Here is a 15,994-nt window from a genome sequence, read left to right on the forward strand (position 1 = left end):
GATTACACTAGGGGGGAGGGGGGAGAGCAACATTTTTGAAGGGACAAACTTTAGGTGCACACAACATGCTTTGTTTAAACTATTGGACTCAAATATAGAAATACTAATGCATATGTTAAAGTCAGGTGTAAAATAACATTGATTAAAAACAAATGAATAGTGTTAGGAATGTGCTAATGACTCCACAGTACAACTGGGCATGAAAATAAATGAGTTTTTCTTTTTTCTTTTATTGTTTTTGGTTTCTTTAAGGCTGGCGTCTACAGACAAAATTAAATACGTGTACAGTATATCATTTATTTATATTATGACATGAGATATTGACAGAGTTCTTCCCATCTTTTCCCTATGGGATGATGTTTTTGGCATAGGTTGCTCTTCCTGACTCCAACCCTTCCGCAGTCGTCGTCTTGGGACCGACCGGTGATGATTTTAATGCAAAACCCACACAAACAAGAAACACGAAGACTTGAATCCATATACAATCCCTTCCGTCAGGGCGCAGTGCCGAGTCTTCCACAGTTCCATTCATCTGCGTGTCAGTCTGCAGCGCAACCTACCACATGTTGCCTCTGCTATTTTTATTATTGTTGCAATTGGTAAACATTACGACTATGCCGACATCCAAACTCGCATTTCATTGGTTGAATAATACGTCCGTCAGTGCACTTCCGCCCGTTTGTTCCATTTTGATTGGACAAGAGCTTCTTTTTTTTCTCTCCTTCACGGCCGTGGGTCGGAGCCGCCGTAACCCCGGTCTGGCACGTTCCTTGCTATCTGAACGTTGTAAAATTGGGCCCATTCTTCCCCCCCCAAACTCAAGTCACTTCTTCACTTTAGCAGAGCTACCAAGACGTTTTTGCTTCAAACACAACTCCAAATACCCACCAGATACCTCAGAAGATGGCGGTGGTAAGCGGGATGTCGGGGTCGGCAGTAGCCCGGCTGGAGGGCCGAGAATTCGAGTATTTGATGAAGAAAAGGTCGGTGACCATTGGCCGGAACTCATCGCAGGGCTCCGTGGACGTCAGCATGGGACACTCCAGCTTCATTTCTAGGCGGCACCTTGAGATTTTCACGGCGAGCGAAGATGGTACGGGCATGGGGGAATTCTACCTCCGATGCCTTGGAAAAAATGGGGTGTTTGTGGATGGGGTGTTCCAGAGAAGAGGGGCTCCACCTCTGCAGCTTCCACGAATGTAAGATGATTGAATTAGCGCGCTTGAACCTACGACATGTTAACACGTTACGTTGTCCCGTGTTGTTGTTTTTGTTGTCCGGCAGCGGTGTTTGCACGTGCTGTGTCTAGGAACGCGTATGGCGATAACGTCACGCCAAACCTTCATGCCAGATATGCCAGTGGAATTATGTTTGTACCTGTCACCAATCAAATAACTCTTCCAAAGCTGCATTTCATTTCATTTATTTAAATCTGCATTATTCGGCCTGTATATTTTCACCAAAAAAAACCACACCACCTAACAACTAGTACGCTCACGTTCATTTACCCTCATCTCGTTTTGTTTAGGGGACAGTTTTACATAACTATGATATTTTTTTCATTTAATTGGTTTGTTTGTTGTATGCCGAATTGAAGAGCACGGTGTAATAAAATTCACACGTCCTCGAATCTAAGTGAAACGGTTAATAGACCTAGATTAATTTCGAATTTTGGTTAAAGTGGCTGCGTTTTGTATGGGCAATCACCCAAGCTACATGCTAGCCACATGAGCAAGCTAAGTAAGCTACATTGGCGTGTTGCCATAACATTCATGTATGACAGGCAACAATGCGTAAACTCACAAAATGGCGATTTAGTTTTGCTTTATTCTTGAAGCAAATGCTATTTTAATTATAACAGTGGCTCGTTGGTGTCTAATAGGCTGGGCCAGTAGGCAATTAAGATAATTACTGTAGCTAATTTGATATGACGGTCAAACTTTGCCTCAGTGTGTTTCCACGCCTTAGTCTGGTGTTGTTGTAGCTCAAAACAGTCGGTAGACTGTGCAAACTCACAATTTACCTTGTGTTATATTCCAATTACTCTATTCCAGGGGTGTCAAACTCAAATTCACGGTGGGCCAAAAATAAAAAGTGTGACTACGTCGCGGGCCAAACTCAATATTTAATGAAAAATCACTGCGATGTACATGTTTCCCTTTTCTGCAGAAATGTAGCGTTAAAGTTTATCATTGACAACAAACTTAAATTTGGCTTAAACACTGAATCTGGAATAAACAAACTTTAATATTATAAACATGAGAAATCAAATTTGCGATAAAAGACATCAGTGGTATTTGTTTGTTGTCTTGTATTTAAATGGATAACATGAATTATTCTGTCTCGCTATCTTCAAAATTATTCTGTCTCGCTAGCTTCTATTTATCTATCTCCAACTACCTTTCGCTTTGATGTAAATCTTTTTTCAAAGGCCAGAAACAAAACAACCCAAAAAATAAGAATGTTCTTCAATTAAAATACAAACCTCAAACTATTAACATTCCCTGCCTAGGAGTTGATAAAGGGCATTAAAAAAAAAAACATGAATTCAATTGTTATATTCTTTGTTCCAGCCAAGTTGCTCTGCACACGACAAACAGGTCTGTCTTTTACTTTAGTGAACAGATCTGCCTCCCACTTGTCTTGGAAGTTAACTGTTTTCCATCTTTCGTTTGGCCATTTTTGGGAAGGGAAAGTGTAAATTTGCTGGAGGAGACTGGTAGCATAGTTGGTAACGACTGCAACAGAAAGGGAAGGGGCGCTCTTGTCTAGGCTGATGGGCCAAAACACTAGCAAAGCATTCTGGGATTTGTAATATTAGTGGCGTATGTGCTATACACTGGCGAGCCATCTCTAATACACATTTAATATGGTCTTGCGGGCCACATATAATTACATCATGGGCCAAATTTTGACCCTGGTGCCTGTGTTTGACATATACGCTCTATTCCAAGGGGAACAGCACAGTCGGTGACCTAAAGTGTAACTTGATTTTTAGGAATACATTAAAAACATATTATATCGTCGTCTTCTAGTAGTAGGTATATTCATTTCAAGTAGGGATGGGTGAGAACCGATACCAGGTACCAATATTGGCCTTATTTAAGGTATAGGTTCTTCGTAAAGGCAGCCGATACCAACAACTGATACTTTTAAGACAAAAAGTTCCGACATCGAGTCAGTCCTTCTCTCCAGTAGTTGGCACTACCCTGCTACGGTTTGATACATCGGTGAATCATCATGTGTGTCAGAAAGAAAGAGGTCTTTGTTCACAATTGTCATTTTGTTAATTTAAAAATGGTATCGAGTATCCCTAATTTCAGTGGTATGCATGTAATTTTTTTTGTGTGTGTGTGTGTGTTTTTAGATGTTGCTTCCGATTCCCCAGCACAAGCATAAAAATCACATTCACTGCACTTTTAAGTGAGAAAAAGGAGCAGAGGAACGTGCCCGAATCACCGGTCAAGTCCGTACAACCTCAAATTTCCCCACTTACCATCAACATTCCGGACAATATTGCCCACCTTATGAGCCCACTGCCTTCACCTACGGGCACATTAAGGTGAGTCAGAGTGGCGGTTGTATTGTTTTAGTGACTCAGTTGCTCTACCAGAAAAACATAAGCTAACATTTTGACCAATTTCATAGTGCTGCAAACTCCTGCCCATCAAGTCCAAGGGGGGCGGGACTGTCCAGCTATAGGAGCGGCCGGGTTCTCCCCTCCGACCTTATAGCGGATAACTCTCAGTCAGAAAATGACAAGGAGGCATCGGGTGAAGACAGCCCAAAGGTGTGTAGTAGTGGTGGTGGATGCATGAGTCCACCGGTTCTGAGAATTTTTATTCGGTACAATAAAGGCTGTACACTTCAGAAAACCTTTAATGTGCTCAGAACGTCCCTGATTACTCATTGAAGTCTAAAAATTGCCCAACACTCCTTTTGGGTAGACTTTGGAATACAGGACTCGATTGAACTTTTCTGTGTGTGTGTGTGTTTGTGTGTGTGTGTATGAACATTTTTTGTTTTCAGCTTGCAAAATGCTCTGTTTAGTTTTTTTTCTCACACCTCATGTTTTTCTCGACAGGGGGACTCCAAACCACCGTATTCATACGCACAACTGATAGTCCAAGCCATCACCATGGCCCCAGATAAACAACTGACACTGAATGGAATATACACCCACATCACAAAGAATTATCCCTACTACAGAACAGCTGATAAAGGCTGGCAGGTCAGTGTCATACTCACTTTATTGGTAATGTTTTGTTTGTCATTCAGCTTCTCACAAATTGAATTACAGCAGGGGTGACCACACTTTTTCAGCTTGTGACCAACTTTCAAAATGATCTACCTACTATTAAAAAGGCAAAAATTTTATTTATGAATCAGTTGAGTGTTCTTTATATTTACAATTAGAAGTTACTGTACCTTGCTTAACTGCATGAACCCGTATTGCTGCTGTTGTTTTTTAAAGTCTTGAACAACAAGTCAGGCGGTTCAACGAAAGCCTCTTTTCATCATCTTTTGTCTCTGTGTTGGAAAGATTTCTTGTTTAATGATTTAGTTTAGTGAGTTACCCAGAACGAAGGATGCTTTGGTGTCTACCTTCCTTATTGTCTTAAGCTGTGAGAAGGCCTGCTGTGCGGACAACTGGGATTTTAGTTTGTTTACCCTTCTCTTTCTCAACATGATTTTTGGAGGGATGTCAAAGTCGTAGCTGCCGCCGTTGCTGACGTCATAGGCTGTTTCGTACTCCTTGAACACTGGCAGCTCGATCCATTCCACACATCCACCATCCACCCACCCATGTAATTGTTAATATTACTCCGCGGCGGACTAAGATGCTAGTGCATTGGCCTGAGGTTCTGCCTGTGCGCTCGGGACCTGCTTTGGATAAATCACAGGAGTTGACGAGACTAGAAAAAACACTTCTGCTGCTTCTGTTATTAAGAAGTAATGGTACTTTTACTCCGTTACAATGATCTAAATGTTGTTCGCTACTTTTATTTATCAGTTATTGCTTATTCATCAACTATTTCGTGCGCAAGACTACGACTTTGACTTCCGCATTTGGCGCTGTTTGCATTTTAAATTATTTATTTTTTTTATTGATGTTCATGCTGTGGTTAAAAAAAATCAGAACTTACTCACTATTTCCTAAGTACTAATTATTTCACAGTGTACTTTTTACTCTTAAATAATTTTTTGGAGGACTACTTTTTACTTTTACTTGAGTCGAGTCACATTATTGTCAAGTAACAGTACTCTTACTTTGAGTACAATATTTGGCTACTCTACCCACCTCTGGAGCGGACAGCCTCAATTGCTACTCTTACGTTTAAGCAACATTTTTGCTCATCAGATCAGCCCGTGTCGTTTTTGTTGCACTGGTCTTTTGTATTTTCACGTTGAGGTTCTGCGGGTCGTGGCCCCGGTTGCAGTCCCAGCGGAACCGCGAACCACACGTAACATCGGCGACGAGTTGATCCGCTAGTACATTTTGTATTAATTAGGAAACGCGCCTATAATTATCTAATTAGTTTAGTAAATGTATTGAACGATGTTAGGGATTATGTCACAACACAGAATGAACTAACTTAAAATTCAGAAATGGCCAATAAAAACAGAAAAATATTGTCCTCTGTATTTTCCTGGAGTATTCATTTGGGATTAGCCTTTGAAGTTAGTAATAGTGAAAAATGAAGTGAAACAGACAATGATTTTAGTCAATTCTTTTCCAGAATGAGTGCTTAAAGAGGAGGATGCTATTCATGTGGCACAGCTTGCATCAGGTGGAGGTGGAGATGGGCCTGGCTCAAGTTGGAGGCCTAAACAAAAAAGGAAAGAAATTAGGCAAATTTAATTTTAAAGTTAAATTTGTAATCAACATGTACTGGAGCGGTGTAAATAAATGTTTTTCTGCATGAAGAAAATGCGTTTATTTTGCCTTATTGTACTCTTCAGAGTCTTCCAAATTGCTTAATTTGTTTAAAAAAAATCTCCACGGGGGCCCGGTGGATCCCCTCCTAGACCCCCTTACAATGTTTTGTTTTTGTTTTTTTGTCACCTTTTTCATGCCTTTGGTGTTTGCATGTCTGTTTTTAATTTGGAACGGCAGTATATTACTTGGAAGGACTTGGGCTTTTGAACTGGAGGGTCAGGGTTCGGGTCCCGCTGCAGGAACAAACAAAAAATAAACAAGTTGTTGGAGAGATGGTAGTCTGCTTCCTGACTACTGTTAAGATGTCGTTGCGCAAGGCACCCCCCAAAGTACACAGTATGCAGTGAAACCTCCAAGGTCGAAAAGTATTTGTTCTGCGGTACTGACTTTCAAAAAAATGGAAGTAAAAATAAAATACTTCAGGGATGTTTGACTTCAGAAGCTCCACTGTACTGTAAATAAATGGGATGTGTAACTTGTATTGAACATTTGAATAAAAACACAGTACTTGCTGCTGTGTACAATCCGCCATAATTAGAAGCCTGTTGACCAGGATCCTTTTACAGACTAATTTATTATCACATTAATGGAACTATTCATTAATTTGTGTGTGGCTCTATGTGTCTAGAATTCTATTCGCCACAACCTATCCCTGAACCGGTACTTCATCAAAGTAGCACGCTCTCAGGAGGAACCTGGGAAAGGTTCGTTCTGGAGGATCGACCCTGCTTCTGAAGGCAAACTCATAGAACAAGCCTTCAGGAAACGTAGGCCCAGGGGAGTGCCTTGCTTCAGGACCCCTGTAGGACCCCTCTCTTCGAGGTACTTCCTTGTTCTTAGCATTAGAATATTGCAATGGTTTGCTTGACCGCGTTCATGAATTGAAAAGTATTACAATGTCCACTTTTCCAGGAGCGCGCCTGCTTCTCCCAATCACACAGGGGCACTGTCAGCTCACTCCAGTGGCGTGCAGACCCCAGATAGCCTTTCCAGAGAGGGGTCCCCAGTGCCCATGGAATCTGAGCCAACAACGGCACCAGCCCCTACCCCAACTGCCACCGTCCAGCCCAAACTTGCTGTCATCCAAGAGGCTCGCTTTGCACAGAACTCCACTGGTAAAATAAGTAACTAAAACAAACAAACTCTTGAGTTATTAGATTAGATACACCTGCATAATCTCATGGGATCTAATGTAACAGCCTTAAAAGTGAATTGAACCCTAAATTTCTTTTTGCAAGAATACATTGTATGTGCCTCCATTAGTCTAAACACAGTATTCTGATTTATTGCGTTTGTGGAATTTAGAATTAAACAGATAAATTCATACATTTTCATCCAGCTCAGGGGGCCGCCATGTTTTTCTGCCGATTGAAATTAACGACACAACTGTTGTGAACTTCACATGACCAAACCCAGAAATGAGGTAGCAGACTTCACGTGTATGCTGCGATAACTAGCAGAACTACAAGTTGATTACTTGATGGTTTGAACAAAATTTTTGGTTCAAAGGTTCAAGTAATCAACCCGGAGTTCTGCTAGTTATCGCAGCATACACGTGAAGTCTGCTACCTCATTTCTGGGTTTGGTCATGTCACATTTGCAACGCAAGGACAAGAGCAGTTATGACATGTGAAAGTTGTTTCGGTCAACAGCAGAGGGCAGACTCACTCGATGTCAGATTTATTTTTTGCCTTAAGTATGGGTGGCTGTGTCGGCAGCCTTCACAAGTACCTGATACATAAAAGCCTGATACTGATACCTGGTATTGGTACTCGCCCATCCCTACTATAAGTGTAATCTATCAGTAAATTATCTCAATAGATTCAACCCAAACCCCACAAAATCAGTTGTGATAGCGTATATATGACATCACTCGACAACCGTTGTACGCCAACAGGTTCTTCACTTACGAACCAGCCCGTATTGATTGCCGTGCAACGGCAGATGCCTCAGACGACCATGAAGCCTGTGACCTACGCCGTGGCGACACCAGCCATTGTGACGACGACCGTTAGCCCAGCGCCCGTCATGCAGACAGTGCACGTTGTCCACCAGATCCCGACCGTCACCATGACAACTGTCGGCCCACAGCCCGCTGCTATGCTGAAGCCAGACTCTCAGCAGAATGGAGGGGGAGAGCACCAAGATATTAAAGGTTTGCCCACTTGCTTAACTCTGTCCCTTTTGTGTGCGAGGCTGCTGCTGCTCCTGCTGATGTTTCTTTTGTGAATAGTGAAAGTGGAGCCACTCCCATCAATCACGACCTCGTCCATAGGCGGAGTCGGTCGCATCATCCAGAGCTCTCAGGCTGCTCCGCTGACTACAGTAACCATAATGCAACAGGCTCCGCTCGGCCAGCACCAGCTTCCCATAAAGGCCATCACACAGAATGGCACTCACCTGGTCCCCATCAGTTCTGCTGGCACAGGTGACCCTCCCACATGCGCACACAACTGTTACTTGGTAGGCGCGTTATACTAGCATCCAACTCTATCTTTACCTCCATTTGTGTCCGGCAACAGATTGGAGCTCAAATTTGCCCCGATTTAACGGCATGCATGTACCCCGCTTAAGCAGTGTAGTCTATTGGGGAGGGGGGAGTCTTTCATAAATTAGATAGAAAAGGCCTTTTGCACTTGTTAAGCGACATTTGCTATTAACACAGAGGGTCATAGCAGCGAGTCTCAGATGGTAAACTTCACAACCTGGTTCTGGTTTCCTGCTATCAACTCCACACAGATGGCTTACCACCTCTGTCAGGGCTCAAGAAAGCCCACAAATTTGTCAGTTGATTTCAACGACCCATTTCCATTTTCACCCAGTGACCTGGCAACAATACTTGGAAAAAGCTGGCTTTGATGGCCAATGGCAGACACTGTAAAAACAGCTATACTAACATACTTATATACCGATTTAGAAGCTTTGTTTATGAAGCATTATCTTTTTAATCAAAAATATTTAATGTAATGTTTTACAATTCAGTTAGAATTTGGTTGAAGAATAGATGTGTCCCATTATTAACAGCAAAATTTAATTGAAAATCTTTATTTTTCCCCCTCCTTGAGCCATCACCTTATTGTGGTGGAGGGGTTTGTGTGTCCCAATGATCCTAGGAGCTAAGTTGTCTGGGGCTTTATGCCCCTGGCAGGGTCACCCATGGTAAACAGGTCCTAGGTTAAGGACCAGACAAAGCACAACTCCAAAAACCTCTATCATGTTAAAGAATTCAGGAGGATATCTTCCCTTGCCTGGACAAGGGTCACCGGGGCCCCCCTCTGTAGCCAGGCCTGGAGGTGGTGCTCGAAGGGGAGCGCCTGCACCAATGGGGCCTGGCCGGGCACAACCCGAAAGGGTAACATGGCTCCCCCTTCCCATGGGCTCTCCACCTGTGGGATGGGCCAGGTGCAATGTGAGCTGGGCGGTGGCCGGAGGCGGGGACCTTGGCGATCCGATCCCCGGCTACAAAAGCTGGCTCTAGCGACGTGAAACGTCAACTCTCTGGCAGGGAAGGAGCCCGAGCTGGTGGATAAGGTCGAGAACTTCCGACTAGATATAGTAAAGCTCGCGTCCACACACGCTTTGGGCTCTGGTTCCAGTCCTCTTGAGAGGGGTTGGACTCTCTTCCACTCTAAAGTTGCCGTCGGTGAGAAGCGCCGAGCAGGTGTGGTTTGTTGTCCTCAGTATTGCATCTCTGCTTTTTGCAGATGTGGTTCTGTTGGCTTCATCAAGCCGTGATCTCCAACTCTTACTGGAGCGGTTCGCAGCTGTGCGTGAAGCGGCTGGAATGAAAATTAGCACCTCCAAATCTGAGACCTCAGTCGGAAAAGGGTGGAGTGCCCTGTGCAGGTCGGGGATGAGATCCTGCCCCAAGTGGAGGAGTTCAAATATATTGGGGTCTTGTTCACGAGTGAGGGAAGAATGGAATGGGAGATCGACAGGCAGATCAGTGCAGCGTCTGCAGTGATGCGGACTTTGTATCGATCCGTCGTCCCACTGGGAAGAGACCCCGGGGATGCTCCAGGACACGGTGGAGAGACTACGTCTCTCGGTTTGTCTGGGAACACCTCGGGATCCCCTCGGAAGAGCTGGAAGAAGTGGCTGGGGAGAGGAAAGTCTGGGCTTCCCTGCTAAAGCTACTGCCCCCGCGATCTTACCTTGGATAAGCGGAAGAAAATGGATGGATGTTTATTTTCCATCAGGTTACTACATAGCAAAGCAAAGCAAATTTATTTATATCGCGCATTTCATACACAAGGTAACTCAATGTGTTTTACATGATTTAAAAGCATTTAAAAACAAAAAAATATATAAACATTTAAAACAAAGAAAAAAAGAAAAATACAAAACAGCATACAGTACAAAAAATATCATTTAAAAGCTTTCCTTTCATGTATTCAGGACCTAAACCATTAAATGATTTATAGGCCAGTAGCAGAACTAAAGTGTATTCTAAAACTGACTAGGAGCCAGTTTAGAGACTTTAGAATTTGAGTAATATGTTCTGACCTCTTTGTTCTGGTCAGTTCCTAAGCTGCAGCATTCTGAATGAGCCGCAGCTGCTTAAGGCTCTTTTGGGGGAGTCCAGTCAGAAGACCATTACAATAGTCAAGTCTACATAGATGAGCTTCTCCTGGTCTGCTTGGCACATGCAAGCCTTCACTCTGGATATGTTCTTCAGATGGTAGAAGGCAGTTTTTGTAATTAATTTGATATGACTATTGAAAGTCAGGTCGGAATCTATCAGTCCACCAAGGTTTCGAATTTGGTTTTTAAAGAGTGATTCCAGTTATTTCCTAACAGCATTCCTCTTTATTGCCAAAAACAATTATCTGTTTTGTTGTGGTTTAATTGAAGAAAGGTTGGGCTCATCCAGTCATTTATCTGTTTTAGACAGTGACGCAACACCTCAATTGAACTGTAGTCATCTGGAGACACTGCTAGATATAATGCATACACCAACAGATTACTGCCATTGATGATTTCAAGCTGCATTTTAAGCCGACACTACTTACTCCAATTGCTCGGGTTCGTAAATTCAAGTTTGCTATATTCAAGCTTTGAACAGACTTTTTGTCAACTCAAGCACTTAACGGGGAAAAAAATAATGCACGTTAGCTACATGGCACTCAGTATGTAGCGTCAACACAAGATGTATTTTGTTAGTCACCTGGACTAACACGGTTACAATCGCATAGTTTTTAATGTTCCCAAGCCAGACTCTGTATTTTCTTGTGGGTTTTGTAGTGAGGGATGAAGTAAGATGTCGTATTTGTGGTGTCTCTTTGAGTTGCAAATATTGCATGTTGCCATTCTTTTATCCAAATTTGATCAAAACCATAATCCTCAAATCCAATTGTAACAATCCTCTGTGCTCCCTCCGCAATACTTCTAATAAGGACGCTTCATGAGGTGGCCGCTGCACTCACCATCATAACATACTGGTGGGTTTCCAGGTGGCGGTTCTCTTAGGGGGCGCCCTGTAACACGAAGTCTGGAGACCCCTGTTCGCCCCCACCTCTGAACGAAGTACTGTAATTATTTGTACCAATGCAAAAGGCAGAAGAAATGTGCATGGCTGATTCTAGTCAGGTTCTGTAGAAAAGGTTCAACAGACAGCAAGGCATAGTTCACTTTTTTTTTTTTTAATGGCTCAACTTTATTTCTAGAGCTAACACTCGGGAAACATCGGCGTAACGCATCCTTCAGCCAGTAAAGTCTAACCTTCAAAATAAAAAGTAAAATAACACAGTTGCACCACTGGCGATGGCAGTTAAGTTTTGTTGATATATGCCACAAGGCCAAGGTTACCATCCACCTTACGAGAGGCAGTCAGAACTAGCAAGCAATAATTGCCACAAACAGTATTTTATTGTTACAAGGGTAAGACTTCTGGTCAACATGCTGTTGGCCAACTTTATGAATTCTAACAGCAGCCTGCCAGACCAGGCATTAATGTAAGCTTGAGTATATTGCATTCTAGCGTTAGTTAAGTAAGCCTGCAAGAGTAGCCTATTACTATAATAATTAAATCATATAATAATTATTTATATACTGGGTTGCTTAACTGTTGTGTTCCTCTCCATTACCTTTTGTCAAAAGTTAAAAATAGAGACACTCATAGGAGTACACTATTGTCTTTCTTATTGTCTATCTATTGTATGCAGTACATTCTATGCTGCGTTCCAAATTATAATGCAAATGTATTTTTCTCTGATTCTCCTAAAAGGCAAATGACAATCAGCATAGTTTTCAAGTTACCAACCGTTAGAGCATAATTGGAATGTTTTTGAACAAACCTGTTTTTTGGAAAAATAAAAAACAAAACGCACTGTTCCAGATTATTATGCACAACGTGGTTTTAAGCCATTTTATAGGTTTTAAAGAGCTGGAAAAAAGTCATGAGTCGAAACTGAAGCATTTGGAGGCCATATTTACTGAAATCATAAGATAGTTCAAAGAAAAACATCTCAATAGCTCAAATTACAGTTTAACATGAGAACCCTTATTTGATAGTACCTACACAATTCTATCATCCATGAGCTTGTATTTTTAGAGTTTCTGCTTGAATTTTTTGGGGGGCTTTCAAGAGCTACTGTTTAGATGTGATTTCTTTGCTTGAAGATGCGCCAGAGGTTCTCAACAGGGTTGAGGTCAGGGGAGGATAAGGGGCACAACGAGTTTCTCTCATTTTATGCCCATAGCAGCCATGAAGCAGGAGGATTACTTGCAGCATGAGATTGTCTGCTGATGTAACCCCGGATGGTCCAGACTCTATAGACAGATGTAGTAATGGATAGTTGGATGGCCACCATGTCCCAACAAGGCTGTGAAATCAGCAAGGTGGTGCCGGATTTCATGTTTTGGGAAGAGAATTTAGGGCAGTGGTTCTCAACTGATGTCACCATGGGACCTGCATTTTTCTATTGTTGCAAAGTCGCGACCTACTTTTATTGATGTTGGGAACAAAAAAAGCATTTTTGTTTGTTTAAAAATAGCCTCTGAAAACATGTACACTATGTTGTATTTTTAAACGCTGTTTCAAATGAGTTTGACATACTGTGAAAAGCATATTGCTAGCTATGACGCCCAGTAGCCAGAGGCTGAGCTACACTATTTGTTTGAGTAAACTAGTGACTAGAGCACAAGTGAGTAACATTTCCTTCCTTTCCATCGCTTACCTAATGTAGGAACTTGGTACACCTCTGTACTGTAAAAAAATAAATAAATAAATAAAATAAAAATCAGAATACAAACGTATGTAATGTTTTACTATCTGTCCGCTACCAACCCACAGCTGAGAATCACTGCTTTGGAGTTGTGAAACCACTCAGAAGTATGCAGTTTCTGACTGATCACTTTCCTCCATTGAACAAAAAGAACTGTTTTGTCTGTTCAATGGGTGTAAGAATTGTGAAGCCGCTGTCAAAAAAGGGGTCTTATGTTAAAATGTAACTTGACCTGTTAAGACATTTTTGATTGAAATAGCTTTTGATTTCAGTAAATGACCTCCTAACGCTGCAAATTCAACATATGACTATTTTCAGTTCTTTCAAAACCTGTCAAATGTCTTGAAATTGTCATGCATAATAATTTGGAACAGGGCATTTTGTCTTTTGTTTGCGCAACAACAATGAATTCTACTCTAATGGATGATGATTTTAAAATTATGCTGACTGACATTTGTGTTGACTATTTAGGAAAATCTGAGTAAGTCCCCCACCTCTGGTATTACCAATAATTATAAAATATATATGTATGTATATATATATATATATATATGTATGTATATATAATACAAATGTTAGCACAATTTATCATTCCTAATTAATGGCTGTCCTTTTTTTTTTATGGATAAATTCCCTCTTAAGCAGCTGTTGCAAACCCTCTCCACCTTCTGGCCACGCACGCTTCGGCGTCTGCGTCCCTGCCCACCAAGAGGCAGAATGGTGAGGTTCAGGAGGCACCCGTGTCCAAGAGGGCAAAGATGCAGGATGGCAACGAGGGAGAGGCGGTGGCTGCGAATGGCAATAACAACAATGGCTCCGCTGATGGTGCCGGAGAAGCTGAGGTATGTGAAGCAGTGGGCAACCAGTAGCCCCCTCCCAACACCACCACCCCCCATATGCATCCTGAGCCCTGCCCTCGCCCACATTGAGCCTCACGCCGTCCACACTTTGACCTCTTCACCTTTACTGGTTGTCATCTACGGCAAAGTGCCAAAAAGAGAAAAGATTACTACAGCAAAAGAGAATGTTCCAATCTCATCCTTCCCCTTCCGCGTGGAATTAAAAATCCAAGCATTGTCGTCTTTTGAGCGGGGAACCCCCTCTTGAAGCACAGGAAATGAGAATCCCAAATTCCAGCTGACTTATTGGGACTGAAATGCGCCAACAGCCTCACCCTGTTTGGATTCTCAGCACTCGGTGCGTGGCGCAATCCTACATGCAACCAAGCGAAAATCACCCACCAAGGGAAGCGCATGTGCGTGTGGACATTCCCATCTTCGGCAGCTAGCCTCCCTGACCCAGTTGTGAGTAGATCTATATGCAGTATTCCATTGTGCAAATGTGTCCTTGGATCTCTTCATTTCTCCAAGGACGAGTGATGAATTCAGATAGAAAAACCGTAAGTGGGGTCTTGATGAACATTTAAAATATCACCTGATATTTTGCTTTATTTTGTTTTGTATGTGAACTTTGTTCAGTGAAATGAATGTAGTCTTTTTTTTCCTTTTTTTTCCTAAAGAAGACACTATCTAATAGAATGGATTCTCTATTGCTCATTCATGCAAATGATATTTTGTTTTTCCACCACTGTACATGGACAGATCTTTTTCACATTTTACAAATGTCCAATAAGATGATTAAAAAAAAAAAGTATATTCCCATGCGTATTTGACCATATGCTTCATTGAGCTTGCATGTTAACACATCTAGAGATATAACGTACTGGTTATCTGAATATGGAACTGAAGAACGTTTAGACTGAATCTATGCTTTGTCTGCCCAGCGCTGCACTTCCATCTCTTTTAGTTGTGTATTTTTTTTAAAATCATTTTAGCTCAGTTTTTCCTCGTTTTTTTTTTTTTTTTACCTTTTTGTGTTGCGGTTGGGGCAGTCTCTACTCAATGCTATTCTTCTGTTATCTAAACATGTCGAATCATATTGTATTCTGTTACACAAGGAAAGACAAGTGATAGGTGTTTGTTCTGCTTCAGTGGGTAAATGCTTTTTTAAAATATAAATATATATATATATTATATATATGAATTTATTTAAAACACTGCCTCTTAGTTTGTATTTCTTTGAGTAAAAAAAATATCTGCTTGGCTAATCTGCATTAACGAAATCTGACAATTTTTTTGGGGTCTATGAAATGAAATTTCAACTGAAGGTCAACGTATAAATACATGCGTGTTTTTGACTACAAAAATAAGCATGGTAGGTGCGGTCCAGTCTTGCATTCAATGGCGCTTTATCGGCTCTCGGGCTCCCCCTACTGTTGAGAAATGTAATTGATTTTTGAGCCACTGCAAATGGATCCACTTTTGAGCACATAATCCGGTTGTCATTGTCAATGTGAAAATTTTGTATAGAAATTTACCAGCAACCCACAGTTCAGGGGACGGGTACAGTGCCTCAGTCATCTGTAAATGGAAGAAATTCAGAACCACCAGAACTCTTCCCAGACCCCGAGAGCTTGCTTATTCAAATGTTTTAATACATTTGCAACATTGAGAAAAAAAAATAATTAATGTTATCATGGGATGTATGTGGAATTTTGAGAAAAATAATTTATATGACTAACAATGTGGTAAAAAGTAAAGCGTTGTGAATTTTTCCCCAGGTTATTAAAGGGCATTTTTCAATTATATAATGTTCAATTTAGTTCGTTGTTTCGAGGTGCACTGCAATTTAGGTCGTGGAAATGTCAGGTACAGGGTGGTGACAATGGCTTTACTAAAACTATATAGTGCTTACTGTCACTACTCGTTCGTTGTTTTGTAGGTAAGGCTCAAATTATTGTTGAATTTTACAGTATGTGCTGACTCAT

General features: G+C 41.6%; 1 protein-coding gene across 2 annotated transcripts; it reads left to right on the top strand.

Moving 5' to 3' along the window:
• Positions 1-722: 722 nt before the first annotated feature.
• On the top strand, positions 723-14,822 carry foxk2a (forkhead box K2a). 2 transcript variants are annotated; one of them, XM_061755963.1, is made up of 9 exons: positions 723-1,199; positions 3,368-3,562; positions 3,649-3,790; positions 4,085-4,231; positions 6,570-6,763; positions 6,854-7,056; positions 7,839-8,096; positions 8,175-8,369; positions 13,810-14,822. In XM_061755963.1, exons 1-9 carry the CDS (start codon positions 904-906, stop codon positions 14,034-14,036), a joined length of 1,857 nt encoding a protein of 618 aa, XP_061611947.1. In that variant the 5' UTR covers positions 723-903; the 3' UTR covers positions 14,037-14,822. The 2 variants fall into 2 exon arrangements, with proteins under 2 accessions (XP_061611947.1, XP_061611948.1); XM_061755964.1 differs by having other exon boundaries at positions 13,813-14,822.
• Positions 14,823-15,994: the final 1,172 nt, after the last annotated feature.

Source organism: Phyllopteryx taeniolatus, chromosome 19, assembly GCF_024500385.1.
Source record: "Phyllopteryx taeniolatus isolate TA_2022b chromosome 19, UOR_Ptae_1.2, whole genome shotgun sequence".
NCBI lineage: Eukaryota > Metazoa > Chordata > Actinopteri > Syngnathiformes > Syngnathidae > Phyllopteryx > Phyllopteryx taeniolatus.

What these genes read in the sequence shown, in the direction of transcription:
- foxk2a (XM_061755963.1), top strand. Translation starts at nt 904, where the DNA reads ATGGCGGTGGTAAGCGGGATGTCGGGGTCGGCAGTAGCCCGGCTGGAG. An exon ending in CTTTGCACAGAACTCCACTG is followed by an intron (nt 7,057 to 7,838) that starts GTAAAATAAGTA and finishes GTACGCCAACAG; the next exon opens with GTTCTTCACTTACGAACCAG. An exon ending in CATCAGTTCTGCTGGCACAG is followed by an intron (nt 8,370 to 13,809) that starts GTGACCCTCCCA and finishes TTCCCTCTTAAG; the next exon opens with CAGCTGTTGCAAACCCTCTC.